The 20,571-nt window shown below is 37.2% G+C and overlaps 1 protein-coding gene across 1 annotated transcript in view; it reads left to right on the plus strand.

Moving 5' to 3' along the window:
- The first annotated feature begins 747 nt into the window (after positions 1 to 747).
- Positions 748 to 20,571, plus strand: part of pi4kaa (phosphatidylinositol 4-kinase, catalytic, alpha a) — a 46,402-nt gene continuing 26,578 nt past the window's right edge. Inside the window, 19 exon segments of the mRNA XM_046860992.1 lie at positions 748 to 902; positions 2,930 to 2,969; positions 2,972 to 3,045; positions 4,564 to 4,657; positions 4,735 to 4,823; positions 6,633 to 6,705; positions 6,822 to 7,084; positions 7,500 to 7,566; positions 11,261 to 11,412; positions 11,665 to 11,730; positions 11,823 to 11,919; positions 15,285 to 15,476; positions 16,503 to 16,603; positions 16,900 to 17,029; positions 17,155 to 17,284; positions 17,521 to 17,616; positions 17,750 to 17,933; positions 18,466 to 18,566; positions 19,988 to 20,156. Coding sequence (XP_046716948.1) covers positions 807 to 902; positions 2,930 to 2,969; positions 2,972 to 3,045; positions 4,564 to 4,657; positions 4,735 to 4,823; positions 6,633 to 6,705; positions 6,822 to 7,084; positions 7,500 to 7,566; positions 11,261 to 11,412; positions 11,665 to 11,730; positions 11,823 to 11,919; positions 15,285 to 15,476; positions 16,503 to 16,603; positions 16,900 to 17,029; positions 17,155 to 17,284; positions 17,521 to 17,616; positions 17,750 to 17,933; positions 18,466 to 18,566; positions 19,988 to 20,156 — 2,214 coding nt within the window. The 5' untranslated portion in view covers positions 748 to 806.

The following is a 20,571-nucleotide window of genomic DNA, read 5'->3' on the forward strand; positions in this document are numbered from 1 at the left end:
AGGGAGGTGTGCTTGAGATGGTTTGGACGTGCAGAGGAGGGACATGGGGTATACTGGTAGGAGAATGCTGAGGATGGAGCTGCTAGGAAGGAGGAAAAGAGGAAGGCGAAAAAGGAGGTTTATGGATATGTGAGGGAAGACATGCAGGTAGTTGGTTTGAAAGAGGAAGCTGTAGAGGAGGACAGGGGGTATGGAGAAGGATGATCCGCTGTGGCGACCCATAATGGGAGAAGCTGAAAGATGAAGTTTCACATTTAGTTCCTATCTGCTGGTATTATAACCTCCACTCTTCTGGGAAGATGATACAATAGTTTTTGAAGTGTGTTTGTGGAGATGTACTCCATCAGCCACAATGGTATAAGTAAAGGCAGGTACTTGTGTAGGGTGAGGAGGCCTGGGGTGCTCAGTATATATATACTTCAGTAGGGTTGAAATCAGACTTTATAGCAGGTCACTCAAGATCTTCCTCATAAACCCATAATATTCATATCTTCAGAGCTGGCTTCGCCTGGAACATTGTCAACAGGTTTGGGTCATCTTGTTTAAGTGAAGGGAGTTCTCTCACCCCCAAAAAAAAAAAAAAAAAATGTGGTAACAGTTTTGGGGAAAATTAAGATTTTGTGAGTTTTTTTGTTTGTTTATAATATCTATACCCCCCTGGCAGCTAACGAATTAACTTTTCAAATCGCGTATTCCCCCCCCCAGCGTATTCAGGACGTATGAACTCTCTCGCTTGCCGTACTGATTGCCTGCGTCACCACTGCCTAGAGATGCATCAACATTAAATCCTGTTTAATAAAATAACAATGGCTGCTAAAGGGGGATCGAGAGGGTTTTATTTTAACACTGTGTTGTCCTTGGCTCGGTCATTGGCTGCTCATCGGCCGGCTCCGATTGACAAGGTAAGAATCAGGACATAAACACTTTAAAGAGGTCACACGGGCTAACGAGGTAGCATGCTAACTCCACTTCCTAGAACTAGCCGTTCGCGTCAAAATAACTCGTAAACTAAAGAAACAGGCGAGTAGGTTTTCCGCAGTCCGGTTACTGAGTGCAAGTGTCTTGAGTCAGCTTGACAGTACTGCAGTAGTGCAGGCAACACACGTGATTGCATTTTGACAGCCTGCATTCGTGGCCCTCATCAGGGATCTTCTTCTCATCCTGCTACACATAAACCAGTGCATGGAAGCTCTGACCACCAAGCAACCAAGCACATGCAAAATAAAATACATGCATTACTACATTAAAAATACACACATCACATCAATTCGGAGTGTTTTATTGCTCTGTGCAATGCAGGAGACAGGTTTCTCATAAGCAACAAACGTACTTTTTTTTTTTGCTTTCCAGCACATTGAAATTCTTTATTCTCATATCCCAGGATGTTTGGGTCAGAGTGCAGGGACGATACAGTGCTCCTGGAGCACCGAGGGTTTAAGGCCCAACTTTCCGATCAGTAACCCAGATCCTTAACCACTGACAATAATGAAAATGTGTCCATATTGCAAATAAATTCTTAATTCAATTTTATTTGTATATTACTTTTCCCAAATCAGCTTGACAGAGCTAAATATGTTATAAAGTTGTAATGAATACGTTTAATGCCTATAAATTTGTTCCATATAAGTTTATGCCTAATGAGCGAGCCAGTGATGACTGTGGCAAAGAAAAACTCCCTGAGATGGTATGAGTAAGAAAAACCTTGAGAGAAACCAGACTCAAAAGGGAACCTGCCCTCATTTGGGTGGCACCGAATGTCTATTCATTATAGTTACATCATTATTGAGGTGTGCTCTTCAGTGACAGGGGCATAAATTAAGTGTTCATGCAAACTGCAGTCCTGAGCCTTTGTAGCAGACTGTTGATATTAAATACAGTCCAAATCGTCCTCATAGATCTTGAAGTTGTTTAGTAACTTCATGGATCTTAAGGCTGTTTATGTTGAACCATCCACAGCTGCACAGAGTGGTCTTCAATTGAAGAGGAGGTAGGGTGTTGGGATGAATCAGGCAGATCCAAATAGAAGAAAGGGACAGGAAGACTGGTACATTATGAGAATGCTTAACGAGAGAAAAAGAGAGAGAGAGAGAGAGAGAGAGAGAGGAAGAGAAAGAACGTAGAAAGAAATAGAAATAGGGATTGTAATTTATTCTTATTGTGACACTGTACAGTGTCTATAAATTACAGGGTGTATGTAGGGACCATGGCAAGACTAGCTATGGCAGCCAAACTAAAAGGGAGAGCAAGAGTGTAACACAGACAAGAGGGAGCTGCTTAATAAGAGGCAGTAGTTTTAGTTTTTCTGTACTTGTAGTCTGACCTTTAAGGAAAATTAATGTTCTTTAAATTCTAAACATGAGGCCAAATGGTTTCAATTATTTATAAACTGCTGCTTTGACAGAAACACAAAATAATGTGCTGTCTACCCTCTTCCACATACATAAGCTTACAGACACCCATGATTGACTAGTTGACAAGAAAGATAAAGTATGCCATCCGTTCTACCCAGGACATGTCCAGTTTAGCTTTTTTGACTCCCAGTCTGGATGGTTGTGAAACTGTCGAGCTTTTGCTTGTAATGGGATGAATGTTCTGTCCATTTTATTTTTTTTGTTTTGTTTTGTTTGCACTTAATAGGTGTTTATGCTCATCATCCATGTTCACCTGTTTAGCTCCATCTCCAATTTAGACCTACACTGCAATGATTGTTCCTATATATTTTTGTTCCACATATATTATGTATGCCCATGTAACAGCTTGATAATTCACTGTAAATCTAAGCTTAATTCAAGAATCACAGAGTAACAACAGCTTAAATTACATACCCAGTCAGCTGTTTCCTTATACACACAAACAATATCCTGAAAAAGCCAGTATTATAATTAGGTTGAGGATTATTTGACTAAGCAGTTGCTATATGGCTTTTTAGGTCCAGAAGCTACAATGCATGTGTCCAGTGGATTTCCGTGGTTTTTCCAGCTGGACGAGAGGAGAAGAGATGCTGTGATAGCACTCGGTATCTTCCTAGTGGAGTCTGAGCTGCAGGTACAGAGACACAATACACACTGAAGAATGATACAGCGCTTAAAATAATAACAGCGCTAATTTGTTTGATTTTAATGATTTTTTTTAAACAAGTCCACACACTATACTAAGCACTCTGCAATGGTCCACTATTGCTGGTGATGCGTCCTGCCTTCCTATCGTGTCTCTTAGCAGTGTGTGTCAGCGAAAAAGCTTGAACTTCCCTTCTGTTTAACCTTAAAGCCACTTGATGTATTACCACCTTTATGGATTTCTTTTAATAAAGGAATTTGTATTAAATGTATTGTAGGGTTCTTAATGCTGGTGAGATGAAATAATATTTGTCTTCTAATGTAATTTAACTGCAGTATTTTAACAAAAACGAGTTATTGATACTATATACTATTGTATACATACTACATAGTTTGTGCACATTAAGTTATACTGTAACTGAATAGTTTATTTGTCGTTATATTGGAAACAAATTGTTAAATATAGTAATTTGAACTCACCAGTTAATCTGGACATCACCAGTTAAAATTACATCACTATAAAATATTTTCACTTATTTGATTTGTCATGAATAAAACAATCAACAGTCAAGCATGGAAACTATTATTAATATGGTAAAAAATTGTGATGCAGAAACCATTGTCATGTAACTGATATGATGGAGGCCAAACGGAAATCTTTGTTCTTGGCTCGGTTCTGAGACGTGTAGCTAAAACTCCTCCAGTCTTTGATGTTCTACACTGATGTACTTCATGCAATAACCTCGTATGAATATTGATATTTTCTGTGAGCAATTGGTATTAGCAGATGCCTGTTTAAAAAGAAATACAATAATCGTGTTGTCTCTTTTTGCAGGTTTGTGTCTATGATGTTGCTCATAAATATTATTACATTAACCTATATAAAGAAATAAAAAATGACAGGCTATGTACCTGTTACAGAAAAAGAATCCTCTGTTAATAAAAAATCCTACTTTGTTTTTATCCATTTATAATTTCATTAATAGACGTGGAATGTTGTTTTTCTTGCATTTTTTTCATGAAACAAACGAATGTGCAGTTAAACAGAAACCACACTTTGGATTCTGGACACTCCTTCGACAAATCAATAAACCTCACGTCATCAATGTTTAAACATTTTAATTTTTACAGAACAACACATTTCAGGTCCCTGATCCCTTGGAATGAGCCATTATTATAGAAATAATAAAATTAAAGTTAATAAATTATTGAATAAATATAAAACCTATAGAACACTACACACCTTCTAGACAATAAAATTAAAGGATTCAGCAACATGGTGCTATATAGTTTTTTAATAAATTTATAGAATAGGTAAAAATAGGTAATACATTTGTAGAAAAAAAGACTGCAAGTTTGTATGGTTTTTGTTTTTGTAAGAAAAATATATTCTTGTAAAAGTTAAGCCGTTATTTGCCATACTCTGTAAACCTGAAACTGAACAATATAGATTTTGGATTTGCCTATTTTTATTAAAAATTGTATTTCAATTGTCTGTTTCTCCAAGCACAAAGATACTATTGTGCCATACCTCCTGGCTTTGCTGAAAGGGCTGCCAAGGGTGCAGTGGATTGAAGAAAGCTGTGAGAGGAAGGGGAGAGGTAAACATTTCATGTTTCCTTTTTTTTTAACGTTTTAAAATGACGCCTTTTTATTGAGCACCTCATTATTCTTGCAGAAACTCTGCCCGTATCTGAGAACTTCTGCTTTTGCTTGGTAACTATGCTCTCTGACGTCGCTCAGAGAGACGAGACCTTACGAATCCAGGTAGGTGCAGTATTCCAATAATTATAAAAAGCCAAGTGTATTTAAGTTGTACTCTAACTGATATTACTTCACCAATATCGTTTTATAGAATTTCTTTTATTTTTAGGAACTTCATAAAAATGACTATGAGAACACACTATATGGACAAATGGTTGTGGACAACAGACTATAAAATTAATAATGTGTTTTTTGGACATCCCAGTCCACATTTTGTCCTTCAGTCTTCTGTTTAGATGTTCCACTAGATTTTGGATTGTGCTTGTGCATATTTCATTCAGCCACAGAGGCGTTAGTAATGTCAGGTACTAATGTAGGGTGAGGCCTGGGGTGCAGTTAGTGTTCCAATTCATCCCAAAGGTGATCAGTAGGATTGAAGTCAAAACTCTATAGCAGGCCACTCAAGATCTTTCACTACAACCTATGTACAGTCATGAGAAAAATTTACACACTCTTTGAATTCTATGTTTTACACATCAGGCCATAAAAACCATCTGGTTTGCTGCAGATCTGAAAATTAGGTAAATACAACTTCCAAAGAATAATAACTCATGACATACTATGTCATTATTTATTTTTACAAAAATTAAACTAAAATGGAGAAACCATGTGTAAAAAAACTAAGTACACCTTTACCACTTTCAAAGGATTCAAGTGGCTTAGTGACAGTCACATGCTGCTAATCGAATTCACTTGATTCATTGATCAGCAAGTCTATAAGACCACCTCTATAAAATCCCAAGTTTTAGCAGGTGCTGGATATTTCAGGTGTGTGTTATCTCAGTACTAAGGAAGAAAGATATCAGCAATGACCTTAGAGGAGCAATTGCTGGTGCCCATTAATCTGGGATGGGTTATGAGGTAATTTCTAAACAATTTTAAGTCCATTCTACAGTGAGGAAGAACATTCACAAGTGGGAAACATTTAAGACATTTAAGCCAATTTTCCCAGAAGTGGACATCCTAGCAAATTCATCCCAAGGACCATTCAATGCTCAGAGAAATTACAGTGCCAAAACCAAAACAGCATATCAGCTCAAACACCTTATAACAACTGTCAAGCGTGGCGGTGGTGAGGTGATGATTTAAACTTGTTTTGCAACCATAGAACATGAGCGCCTTACAGTCATTGAGTTGAACATGAACTCCTCTGTATATAAAAGTATTCTAGAATCAAATGTGTGGCCATTAATTAGGATTTATGAACAGATATTTCTGGAGAAGTTTTCTTTAATGAGGAGGTTCTCTCTACTATTACGCACACAACTTTCTGCATTGTTATTTCAAATTTTTATTACATTGTAATGGTATCTCTTGTGCATAGCTTGCTCCAGGTCACCTTACAGATTTTTAGGTAGATTCAGGTCTGGGCTTTGGCTTTGTCATTCAAAAACATTGATCTTCTTTTGGTTAAGTCATTCCTTTGTTAATTTGCATCATTGTCGTGCTAAAAAGAACATTCAACATCTTTCAGCAGATGTTGAATGAATGTTATTCATAATTCACTCAACCTTAGAAGCACTAGTCATGACCAAAGAAATGATTAGCATGGTGTTCTTTTGATGTGCTTTTATTTTGGCAAAAGATTGAAATTAGTGACAAAAAGGTCTAGGCTCAATAGTCTTACATTTTATTTAATGTAATATTTTATAATTGTAAAAACTGGATACATTTTACTATATTAAAGATATTCCAGATGTTTTCACCTGCTGAGATATCTTCTTTTTGCAGTTTGACAGAAAGAAAGGAGTCATTCACATTATTCAAGATATTAACGGATTGATTTTGTAAAACATTTCTTGTCTTGTGCAGATTTTGGAGGCTGTGGTGGACCTCATGCAAGTCCTTCTTGAAATGTGCCGCAAGCCTGAGGATCAAGACAAAGGTCTGCATCCATACCCCCATCTTTAAATTATGATTTTTAGTAATTATTACAAAATGAGATGTTTTTAAACCTCAGTGGTTTTGGCTTATTCAGAAATGGCATATATCTTTACTTAGAATACCTGTGCCGATACACTCTGCCATGTTTGCTGGGTGTCGTGCGAGCATCTGGGCGCTACAGCAACACGGATGAACCACTGCTGTCGAAGCTGTTCCCGCTGACCACAGCGCAGCCCATGACCACTTCGGAAGAGCCGGAGTCAGTTAGGCGCCGCTCATTCAATGACTTCCGTTCCATCTTACCAAGTTCGCTGCTTACTGTGTGCCAGAGCGACACATTGCGGCGCAAAACCAGCAGCGTCTCCAGCATCTCTCAGCAGGTCTGAGGCTGCAGTGCCACATTTTACCTGATTTCAGCAATTTGTTTAAAACAGATGTCCAGTGTAGTAGTTTGACCAGAAATGTAAAATGAATAGAAAAATAGTGTATATCTCTAAGCCATCCATTTTTACAAATTTATTATGTTTTAACCTAAATTTACAGCTGTGCAACTTTAGCTTTTATTGTTTGTAAATCACTTACACTGGAGACTATTTCCAAAGTACAGCAATTACATGGGTTTTTTAAACACTTTGTCTAACATACAGGTCCATGGGGATTAGGTGTGATATATTTAGCAGCATAAATAATGAATAATATCTTGAACATGTCAATGCCCCTATATCACAGGCTGGATGATTAAAAATGTTAAAGCACAGAAATAATCATGATTTTATCCTCCATGTTTTATAACAGGCCAGTCCAGAACGTACAGGATTGCCTCCGAGCTCTCCCGCTGACCCTTCTGCTCCTTACTTTGAAGGTAACATTTGAACATATAATCACTGAAAACGTCCACTTCCCCCAGTCAAAAACTTTATAAAAGCAAGTGTAATATCTGGGTAGTTCCACCGAAATCATCTAGACACATCTTTCACAGTTACATGATACAGAATGATTGTCTTTATTCACAAAGCAGGCTCAATTTTTGTGTGTGTACAGGGATCAACATACAGACCACTGAAAAATAAATGTTGTATAAAACATTGACTATGATGCTGGAAAGGTGGCTGCTGAATAATGCATGTGTATGGTTTATTATTAGTAATAATAATATGCACCTCTTTTGATGATTAATAATCTTTGAATAATATTTGAAATATTGATTAATTATTGATCTTATTAAATATATTTACTTTCAGAATCTTCCCAGTTTTATACATTTACCAAGTTAGTTTTAATACATTTAATTATTAAGTCGACTGCATTTGTAAACAGTTAGGAATTTTTTGAAAAGAAGATTCTGACTGGACAATTGTAACAAATAAAGATCTCACACACACACACACACACACACACACACACACACACACACACACACACACACACACACACACAATCACAGCAAAAAATTGACAAAAAAAATTAATCTCACTACACCAGTGAGAGTAACTAGATGTTGGCATGTCCACTGACATGACAAAGTTGAGAAAATATTCTGCAAATTTCTGCAAAGTTTGAGTGCACATGATTTGTATATTGAAAAAAGAATAGGGACACCTGATTTTTTTCATTCATATGTGTTTTTTCCTTAAACTGTTACCCCGATGTTAAGGCATACAATTGCTCGACTTCCCTCGAAATAGGAGACCCAAACCTGTTCCAGCATTACATTGCCCCTTTGCACATAGCCAGCTCCAAGATATGATTTGCATGGGTTGCAGTGGAAGATCCTGAATAGCCTGCTATAGAGCTCTGACCTCAACACTATTGAACACCTTTGGAATGAATTGGAATGCTGACTGCAATCCAGGCCTCCTCACCCTACATCAGTACCTGACTTTACTAACGCTATTGTAAATAAATGATCACAAATCTCCACAACATTACATTTTCAAAGAAGAGTGGACGTTTTGCGAATGGAGACAACTGCGAATGGAGACAAAAACCAATGATACACCATTGGTAGGTTGAAAAAGCCCTGACAAGCAGTGACAAGAAATTGTTTGATTTGCTGAAAACGGCATAATGAGAAGAAAAAATATTGATCATGTCACCAAATAGATTAAAACGAGTAACGAGTCTGGTTGGAAAATGTAAGAAGTAGAAAGTACAGATATTTGTTTAAAAAATATAAAGAATGAAAGTAAAAAGTTGTCTCTAAAATAAATTGTGAAGTAAAGTACTGATACCAGAAAAATTTACTTAAGTACAGTAACAAAGTATTTGTACTTCATTACTTGCCATCTCTGCATAGGATGAATTAGTTACAAAAAATGTGGCTGAAAAACGTGACTATTTTTTAAACAGTGCCTTTGAAACCATGAGCAAATCCACTCAAACAACTCATTCAAGACTTCTGAATAAAAATCGTGGAACACACGCCTAGTCCATCTGACTGAACCCCACGATAACAACATATAAGCCTGTGCAAAATATGTACATCCACCTGCATCCAAAGTCCTACAGTACATCACCATGGAGTGAAACAATTTTGTGCAAAGAAATCCCCATTCTAAAATGTTTGCATGACCAGAAAGAACACTGTCCTTTTGGAAGCTTGTTCTCTGGTCAGATTAAGCAATACTTCAACTTTTTGTGTACAATAAGAAAGAACACCATGCCATCTATGAAGCATGAGGGTGGCAGCATCATCTTTTTTCTGGCACTATAAAGAAGGAGAATTTCAGAGTTAAATCAGTTTTACCCAAAAGAAAATGCAAAAAATACTGTCCTTGAATAAGTGCCTTGAAAAATCTTTTTCATTCAACTGAGCCATTATAAGGAAATGGCACAAAATACTAACAAACTGTATAATAATACATTTGGCACACTGGAAGTCTCATCCAGTAAGTTAGATCTTTAGGAAAGATGCCCCATGGAAATAAAGTGAATAAAAAAATGAAACAGCAAGAGAGTAAAGACGTTTGTTTTCTTGACTATTTATTTTCTCAGAAAGGTTCCTAGGGCATCTAGTTCAAAATAGAGATTATGCATTAGGACTAGGATATCTTAGGGGGAAATGGCATGCGAGGAGGAGGTTTTTACTTTTATATAAGTGCAGTCAGATATGAAGTATTATATAACTGTCAGTAAAATATCCTTCAAGTGATGGCCAGCAATCCTGTTCCTTTTTTCTTTTCTGCTTGATTCATTCTGATGCCCCAATTTTGAATGGATGTTTCTTCAGTTGGAAACGACTACTGCTGAGGATAATCTGTGAGATTACTGTAAAATATTACACTCAAAAACAATGAAGATGGATTTGGACTGTAATTTATATAAACGGTTTGCGCCAATGTCTTAGAGGTTATAATTACCACAAACAGTTTACACTCATTTTTACACAGTGTACATCAGTGAACAGCTAATATCCTCAACAATGATGTGACTAAAATTAATTACATTTAGTGTCACTCAAATGAGGATGTGTTCCCTTTTGAATCTGGTTTCTCTCTAGGTTTATTCCTCATATTTTGTCTGGGCCATTGCAGCACTTTAGGGGCACCTGTTCTTTTTCAGCTATTCTATTGTAGATTTGCTGCTTAGCTTGGGTCCTGTTGTTTATGGTTGATTCAATGATCGAAATGTGCCCACGTCTTGTGGCTGCAAAAACGCCCAAATCATTACCGCTCCAACACAGTGATTGACAGTTGGTATGAGATGATTGTGCTGATATGTTGTTTTTCTTTTTATCAAAAGGATGTTGCGTTCTTGTGATTTGTTCAGATGCAATCTTGAAAACCTAAGCTGTGCTGCCATGTTTTTTTTTTTTAAGAGAAGAGGCTTTCTCCTGGAATTCCTTCCAAACAAATTTTACTTGTTCAGTATTTTTCTAATGATACTGTCATGAACTTTAACATGCTCACTGAGGCCTGTACAGTCAGAAGATATAACTCTTAATTTCTTTCTTTCTTTGTTTTTTTTTTTTGCAATTTTTCGAAATATTGCATGGTCTGACCTTGGGGTGAAATTCATGGGAAGATATGGCAACTGTGCTTTCCACTTTTGAATAATTTTTGAATGAGCTTTACATTGTTTGGTAATGGCCTTATAACTTTCCAGTTTGATGAACAGCAACATTAGATTCTCTAAGATCATTGCTAAAGTCTTTTCTCCTTGGCATCTTGTTAACACACACACACACACACACACACACACACACACACACACACACACACACACGACCATAGGTGGTAAAACTGGCTGATGATTAGCAACACCTGCCTGCTACTTAGCCTTCTAATTTCTGTGGAAGCAGTAAAGGTTTACTTGACAGATGGCTTCTCCATTTTGCTTTAATTTTTGTCAAAATAAATACTGACATGGTGTAATGGCATGTGTTGTTCATGTGAAGTTGTATTTACCTAGTTTTAGTGATTCTGGTATAGTGTCTGGCATTTGTTTTTAGAAAATTGGAGCACAGTGAAGATTTACATAATGGCATAGCCCCTACTGATACTTAATACTATAATTCTTTCTTTTTTTTGTCCTGTGTGTATTTTTGTTTGTTAAAGCAGGATCATACCTCCCTGATGGAAGTGCTGTAGACCCAGACTACTATTTTTCCACCACCAGTTCCAGTTTCTCTGTGTCTCCACTCTTCACTGGTAGCAGCACTCAAGGCTTTGACGTGCCGTTGGACATGCTGAGGCATCTCCTTCAGATGGTGAGTGCGCCATAGATGAAAGAATGCACAAGTAGACAGATGGTTGTTGTGTGGATAGACAGATGTGTGAATGCATAGATGAATGAGTACACTCGTATATTATGTACTTAATTGATCCCATAAGGAATACGGCTAGAAAATCTAAAAAAACACCAAACAGAACTGTAAATGTGGCAAATTTAATTTGAGTTAATAAATAAACACAATTATTTTATTATATGTTTCTGCATGATTTCTACTCTCCATTATCAGATTGAACAGTTTGTCTCTGAGACATTTTTGAAGAAGCTTGATCAAACCATGGTGGACCTTTTGGAGGTAAATGTGCATTATTATTAGTTGTCTGTCACTGATTCATCCTGGGTGAGTTATAATGTAGTGCATAATATGATCCATTCTTCCTTTTGCAGAGCAATCCTGGCCATCATATCTTCTACAAAACCTTTAGTGACCCTTTGTATGTGGCAATTTTTAAAATGTTGAGGGACACACTATACTACATGAAAGGTAAGGGAGGTGATAAGAGATTCTTTAATATTGTAACATGTAACGGATAAAACCCATTAATTATTTAATGTTGTGAAACATCCGCTAAACAAGTTAGTTCCTTATTTTTTATTTTTTTTTTTTTTTTTTTAAAGTTACAGCAGCTAGAAACAGCCTTTTCCTTCCCAGCCTCTCATGATTATTTATTTATTTATTTATTTAAAGTTAATTAAACCAAAAAGCGCTGATCAAACTCGGAATGCAGAAAGTCTTCTTTACTCAAGGCTGTTCCATGGGGAAAAAACCCACTCACTGACATCTGGCACTGCTTTCATAAATGTCTAATTAATATCTCTTTCAGAAAAGTTCACCATATCAAAGATTATACATTTTCAAATACATTTTAAATAACAGCACATTAATTATAAGTGATCAAAAACTTGGTACAAGTTGGTTGCAGAAGAACAGAAAGAACTGAGGATGACATGATAATAGATGGGAGGGGCTTAAGTGTATTAAGTATGACTAGTCTGCTAAATGCTGTAAATGTATTTAACTATTAAGGCTGAGACTTTTAACACGGTCTAATCGTAGCATAAATGTATGCAATATATTATACATAAAAACATACTCGCAGGAAGACACACAATCAGCTTCATTAATCATCCAATGTCTCCAAATCTTAGACATGTTCAATTATTGCTGTGCACCAGCTCTTTTGTGCAAATCACACAAACTTGCAGTTCATGCATTTGCAGTCCCTTCATGCAGATTTTATTTGAATGGACAATGTTTGCCTAGACTATTAGAATTATGCTTATATACATATTAGCCCCAGTGCACACAAAATCTAAAAGGCACTTAATTGCTTAAATGCTGTGTGAATCTACAATCTGAGCTTGAATGAAGTTAGTCAATGCATCTACTACATTCCATTCTGTAATTGCATACTCTTACTTAAAACTTAATGTTTTTTTGTCTTTTTTGGTATGTTTTCTCCTTAGTCTTGCAAGTTCATTTAAACCAGCTTAAGACCCACTAAACAAGGGCTGCGGCTATCGATTATTTTAGTAAGCGAGTGTTCTACTGATTATTCCAATGATTAATCGAGTAATCGGATAAGAAGAACTTTTTGTTTACTAAACAGCAATACTAAATATACAAGAGAAAATAAGCACGGTCTTTTAAAATAACCATGTAATTTGTTTCCTTTTTAGAACATTTTCGATTATTATTGCTGGAATTGCATACAAGAATATCTGTGAAAGCTAAACCCATTTAGTGCATTTAATTGCCATATTACAACAAAATGCAAATACAAATATATACAGTGAGGAAAATAAGTATTTGAACACCCTGCTATTTTGCAAGTTCTCCCACTTAGAAATCATGGAGGGGTCTAAAATTGTCATCGTAGGTGCATGTCCACTGTGAGAGACATAATCTAAAAAAAAAAAATTCCAGAAATCACAATGTATGATTTTTAAACTATTTATTTGTATAATACAGCTGCAAATAAGTATTTGAACACCTGTCTATCAGCTAGAATTCTGACCCTTAAAGACCTGTTAGTCTGCCTTTAAAATGTCCACCTTCACTACATTTATTATCATAAATTAGATGCACCTGTTTGAGGTCGTTAGCTGCATAAAGACACCTGTCCACCCCATACAATCAGTAAGAATCCAACTACTTACATGACCAAGACCAAAGAGCTGTCCAAAGACACTAAATTTGTACACCTCCACAAGGCTGGAAAGGGCTACGGGGAAATTGCCAAGCAGCTTGGTGAAAAAAGGTCCACTGTTGGAGCAATCATTAGAAAATGGAAGAAGCTAAACATGATTGTCAATCTCCCTCGGACTGGGGGGCTCCATGCAAGATCTCACCTCGTGGGGTCTCAATGATCCTAAGGAAGGTGAGAAATCAGCCCAGAACTACACGGGAGGAGCTGGTCAATGACCTGAAAAAAGCTGGGACCACCGTTCCCAAGGTAACTGTTAGTAATACACTAAGACGTCATGGTTTGAAATCATGCATGGCACGGAAGGTTCCCCTGCTTAAACCAGCACATGTCCAGGCACGTCTTAAGTTTGCCAATGACCATTTGGATGATCCAGAGGACTCATGGGAGAAAGTCATGTGGTCAGATGAGACCAAAATAGAACTTTTGGGTCATAATTCCACTAGACGTGTTTGGAGGAAGAAGAATGATGAGTACCATCCCAAGAAAACCATCCCTACTGTGAAGCATGGGGGTGGTAGCATCATGCTTTGGGGGTGTTTTACTGCACATGGGACAGGGCGACTGCACTGTATTAAGGAGAGGATGACCGGGGCCATGTATTGCGAGATTTTGGGGAACAACCTCTTTCCCTCAGTTAGAGCATTGAAGATGGGTCGAGGCTGGGTCTTCCAACATGACAATGACCTGAAGCACACAGCCAGGAAAACCAAGGAGTGGCTCTGTAAGAAGCATATCAAGGTTCTGGCATGGCCTAGCCAGTCTCCAGACCTAAACCCAATAGAGAATCTTCAGAGGGAGCTCAAACTCAGCGTGTTTCTCAGCGACAGGCCAGAAACCTGACTGATCTAGAGAAGATCTGTGTGGAGGAGTGGGCCAAAACCCGTCCTGCAGTGTGTGCAAACCTGGTGAAAAACTACAGGAAATGTTTGACCTCTGTAATTGCAAACAAAGGCTACTGTACCAAATATTAACATTGACTTTCTCAGGTGTTCAAATACTTATTTGCAGCTGTATCATACAAATAAATAGTTAAAAAATCATACATTGTGATTTCTGTTATTTATTTTTTTTATTATTTTTTTTTAGATTATGTCTCTCACAGTGGACATGCACCTACGATGACAATTTCAGACCCCTCCATGATTTCTAAGTGGGAGAACTTGCAAAATAGCAGGGTGTTCAAATACTTATTTTCCTCACTGTAAATTAAAAATAATAATAATTAAAAAAGAAATCAATTTCAAATACTTAAAAAATGTTCAAATATATAACAATCTAAATGCACTATACAGTGTTTTCTATATGTTTGGAAACTTTCCCTTATTTTTTGCCTGAATCATCTCTTTGGCCCTTGTTTTATTTTTCTCCCCGTTCTTCTATTTTTTCATTCTGCAGCGTCTTCTGTGTTTACCTATACAGAGCACTCCAGAGTTTAGCTGGTGGTGCATCAGTAATAATGGTCTGTGGGGAAACACAGTGCTTTGCCTTGATGCTTTTTTGTATTCAAGTTACTTCAGGAATTGATTCAGCCTTAAATTAAACAAGCTTAAAAAAACAAGCGTTTGAAATTATGTGCGTATTCTGAATCGTCAACAATTAATATTTTTGAACATAGTTGGATCTATTGTTTTATTTGCAGACCTGCAGACATCCTTTGTAAAGGAAGTGCATGACTTTGTGCTGGAGCAGTTCAGCAGCAGTCAGTCAGAGCTTCAGCGCATCCTGCATGACGTTGAGTCTTTGCACAGTGAGCTGAGCCCGCTAAAGTTACGTTGTCAGGCCAACGCCGCTTGCGTGGACCTCATGGTGTGGGCTGTCACTGAGGAACAGGGTAAGAGCACCATTTGGAAGAGTTTTCAGCTTCGTCTGTTTTAAAGACCACTCAAAAAATTTAATTTCTGCCTGTTTTGTGGTGTCCGTGTTCAGCATTTTGTTTATTTGAGATGCCACAATCCACAGTAGTGGTTTATGGCTTATGTAAAAGTGGACACTTGATTTTGATTTATGCTTTAAGAATGTGTTAGTGTCTTCAAGATTTTATTTGTACATTTTACCATTTATAACTTTGTTTTCTTAGGCATCTACGATTATTTTACTGTGGTAATTGTAGGTGTTATATTACAGCCAAAAAATATTTAATCTTGTTCGTTTTATCTCTGTGCCAATTCTATTGTGGAGAGTTGTGATTTTTTTGCCCAGTAGGGGGCTCACACGCCTGCCCTTTCCCATTGCTTTGCTCACCAGGAAGTAAAAACTAGGAAGTCTTGATTAATCTTTTTGCTATAATATAATACATTTGTTTATACTGATTTGCAAATTTATGTCGGTGTACTGCTAGTAAAATATCAGGGATGATGCATTGTGCTATTTGAAGTCATCCCTGTTTTTTTATTATAACTAACCCAGGTAACGCTTCATCTTTTAAAAACCTGCTTATTCCACAAGTGAAAAGGGAGAAACTGCATTTATTCCAACTTCACCATGACAATCAGAAGTGTTCAGGCTTATGATTATTCTGCTGTGATGTTGATTCACAATGTTAGGAAGTCACAATTGACTAACAATAGCATCTTTTAAGTATCTTTGGACAGATTAATTGTTTTCATAACTGTCTTTGGTTAACTGGCTTCTTACCCAAAAAGACCTTTGGATGAGTTCTGGACAGAAAAATTTAGTTTTGGCAATATCTTTGCAAGAGTTCATGCACAACGATATATCCAGTGGCTTCTCCCTGGGGGGCACTCGTCTGCTCATTTACTTTAACCTTATGCAGTAAGGTTATGCTGGTCGGTAAACCCTGCAAGTCTCTCCTTAACAATAAATGAAGTTAATTTGGGTCTATTTTACTTCCTGGTAGGTGCTGAGAATCTTTGCACCAAGTTGTCTGAGAAGTTGCAGTCAAAGACGTCCAGTAAGGTCATCATCGCACACATGCCTCTGCTGATCTGCTGCCTGCAGGTTGGTACCGAAGACCTGAGCCAGACTTTAATTCAAAATCGTCTTCGTTTTTATGGTGATAGTAAACAGAAACAGATCAAAGTGACCACTATAGTGGGGTTTCTGTCCATTTCTATGTAAATGCTACATTTGTGCACAGTGAAAACATTTGTGAGGTTGTAATATAAGAAAAATTATACTTTAAGAAGGGTGTTACTATAAGGAAAAGAAATTGATAAAATCTATATAGATTACTCGAAAGTGATACGAATAATTATCACTGTTATTGCTGTTCTATTGATGCTGTGTTTTTCTAGGGTCTTGGGAGGCTGTGTGAGCGCTTCCCGGTGGTGGCGCACTCTGTTACTATGTCTTTGAGAGACTTTCTGGTGGTGCCGTCTCCTGTTCTGGTCAAGCTCTATAAGTACCACAGCCAGTATTCCAGTGGTGAGACCACAATTTTTATATTATTTTTGGGAGAAATTTGTTTTTGTTTTTTTCACAACCACCAATTTATATCACATACATGAGGACACTTAAAATGACTCACTTTCCTCCATTCTGAAAAAAAGGGACTGGTGAGATTAAGATCCATGTGACAAACGAGCATTCCCAGTCCACCTTCAGTGCCCATGCAAGTAAGAGAAGCCAGCCGTCCATGTACGAGCAGCTACGAGATATCTCCATAGACAACATCTGCAGGTAAGTGGATGATAAAAATGATTTTTTTACGTCATGCTGTAGTGAATGTATAGTGGAAAATGTTCAGATTTACAGGATGTGGAGTAAAAATTATTCATATTTAATTTTTTCCCCCATTTAGTAAATTATTGTATTGTATAAATTGATAATTAATGTGATTTATAATGCACTACAATGCAGCAGTTTTCCAGGTTGTTTTGTTCCTTTAGCTTGTATCTCATTTATTTTCCATTTAGGTGCTTGAAAGCAGGACTAACTATGGACTCTGTCATTGTGGAGGCGTTTCTGGCCAGTTTGTCCAACCGTCTTTACATCTCCCAGGAAAACGACAAGTATGGCTATTCACTTAACCCCTCAGGAGCTGAAAAACATCATTCTATGTTTATTTATTTTATTTTTTAATAAATCAGCTGTTCCTTTACATTTGAAAGCAGCGTCACTGGAATGCTACTACTTCTTTTCTAGGGATGCTCATCTTATTCCAGATCACACCATCCGAGCATTGGGCCACATTGCAGTGGCATTGAGGGACACACCACGTGTGATGGAACCCATCCTGCAGATCCTTCAGCAGAAGTTCTGTCAGCCACCTTCACAGCTCGATGTGCTGATCATTGACCAACTGGGCTGCATGGTCATCACTGGCAATGTGGGTTTTAACAGATTTTTGTTTTATTTTTATAAAGCAGCAGCATTATGATTTAAAACCACTAGGTAAAAATATGTTCTTTATAAAAATAAGCATTTTTTTGCACTGGGTGTTTAAGGCAAAACTTTTCTTCTTAGTTGAGCTAACCAACATTTGGGCTTTTTTGGAACAGGCGAATTTATATTGCGATTTTCACACACAGTTTCAGTCTATTCAGCTAATAGTAATGGTACCTGGAGACAATTTATTTAGGGAGTCTCACAGCAATGTGAGTTAATATTTATGCAGTGTTTGTTGAAACTCCATGCTCCTGTAATATTGGTTATTTTTTGTAGATTCATGACATCACATTTCTACATCAGCTTGTAACTCTGCAAATGTGAATAAAGTTATTGTGGTGAATGCTTATGCACTGTACTGTATATGTGCAGTTACTAATAATATTAATTTTAATTAAATACCCAAATATTGTCTGCTGCTTACTGAAGCTATTTGAAAATTGTTTAGTAATTAATTATTGACTGTGTTTTAGCAATACATATACCAGGAAGTCTGGAACTTGTTTCAGCAAATAAGTGTGAAAGCCAGCTCGATGGTGTATTCCACCAAAGACTACAAGGATCATGGATACAGGTAATTACACATCACCTTCTGACATTCAGCAGTGCACATCATACATACAATTTGGGATTTTACACGATATACACCACGAAATAACTTCTTCACATAAATTTGCTAATTATGGCAATCACTGCAAAGATTTCCCCACTGTGGGATGAATAAAGTGTATCTTATCTTATGGATCTACATCAATACAGGATATTAAGGAAATCAGTAGTAGTTGCTGAAATAAATGTAATTATCATTGTTATACAGGAACAAGTACAGACAATAAATAAAATCCTGCAATCCACGATGCAATTAGCTAAGAATGAAGGGTCATAGTGAAGCTCCAGTCACTGAACAATACACCTCCACAATGATGGAACTGAAATGAACATTCAGACATCCAGTGCCACTCAGATGAGGACGGTTTCTGTTTTGAGTCTGGTTCCTCTAAAGGTTTCTTCCTCATTTCATCTAAGGGATTTTTTTTCCTCGCTTCAGTTGCCTCTGGCTTGCTCATTAGGGATAAACTTGCAATTGTTAGGAACAAACCTATAGGAACTAATACAGTCTTTTATACAACTTTATAGCTGCTTTATCTCTGTAAAGCTGCTTTGAGAAAATGTCATGAGTTAAAATTGCTATATAAATAAAAATGTATTTAATTGGACATTGTATACCAGATACAATTTGCTCCATGTGGACAAGAGAATTTGGACACCTGACTTTTGGAGCGTTGGAGGCACATAATTGTATAGGATGGCTTTGGATCCAATAGCATAACATTTTTCCTAGAGTTGAACTAGGAGCACAATCCTGTACCAGCATGGCATTGTCCCTTTGCACAAAGTCATCTCTTTGAATATATGGTTTGTTGAACACCTTTTTGAATGAATTGGAATGCTGACTGCACCCCAGGCCTCCTCACCCTACATCTTTACCTGGTTTTACTAAAACGCTTATGGCTGAATTAGCAAAAATCTCCACAAGCACACTCCAAATTCTAAAGGAACATCTTCACACATAGAATTCTTGTGGTCAGGTGTCCACAGACATTTGTCTATCTATGTTTATTGATGATGTATCGAAGAGTGGGTTTTGATTAATGTGGCGTTCCTTTATTAACCTCATTGCATTCTGGGATCTGCTGTAGAATATGGCTAACCCTGAAACTTTAACATAATGAAATAAAGTTTCCCATTTATCCTGTATTGTTACATTCCTGTCTCTGCAAGACAATCTCAGCTTGAAGGCATTGCCAATCATAAGATAATTGTTTTTTACAACACAACATTTTAATGACGTCCTCCCAATATGGGTTGTGTTTAGACTTTCTGAACTCTTTAGAACAGAGGGTTTAATAATAGTTAATAATAGTTCATTTTTCCCCTGATAGCAATAACCTAATTTTTAAACTGTGATGTCACTTTTTTGTTGCGTGTTTGCAGGCATTGCTCCCTGGCTGTGATTAATGCTCTGGCGAACATCGCAGCAAACCTGCAGGCTGATCAGAAGGTGGACGAGTTACTGGTAAACCTGCTGGAGCTGTTCGTTCAGTTGGGCCTAGAGGGCAAGCGTGCTAGTGAGAGAGCCAGTGAGAAAGGCCCAGCACTTAAGGTATACACACCTACAATTTTTAAAAGTCAGGCATATATATATATATATATATATATATATATATATATATATATATATATATATATATATATATATATATAAAATACACTCACACACACACACACACACACACACACACACACACACACTCACCGGCCACTTTATTAGGTACACTTTACTAGTACTGGTTGGGCCCTCTTTTGCCCTCAGAACTGCCTTAATCCTTCGTGGCATAGATTCAACAAGGTAATGGAAACATTCCTCAGAGATTTTGGTCCATATTGACATGATAGCATCACGCAGTTGCTGCAGATTTGTCGGCTGCACATCCATGATGCAAATCTCCCGTTCCACCATATCCCAAAGGTGCTCTATTGGATTGAGATCTGGTGACTGTGGAGGCCATTTGAGTACA

The sequence above is a fragment of the Silurus meridionalis genome, chromosome 11, assembly GCF_014805685.1.
Source record: "Silurus meridionalis isolate SWU-2019-XX chromosome 11, ASM1480568v1, whole genome shotgun sequence".
NCBI lineage: Eukaryota > Metazoa > Chordata > Actinopteri > Siluriformes > Siluridae > Silurus > Silurus meridionalis.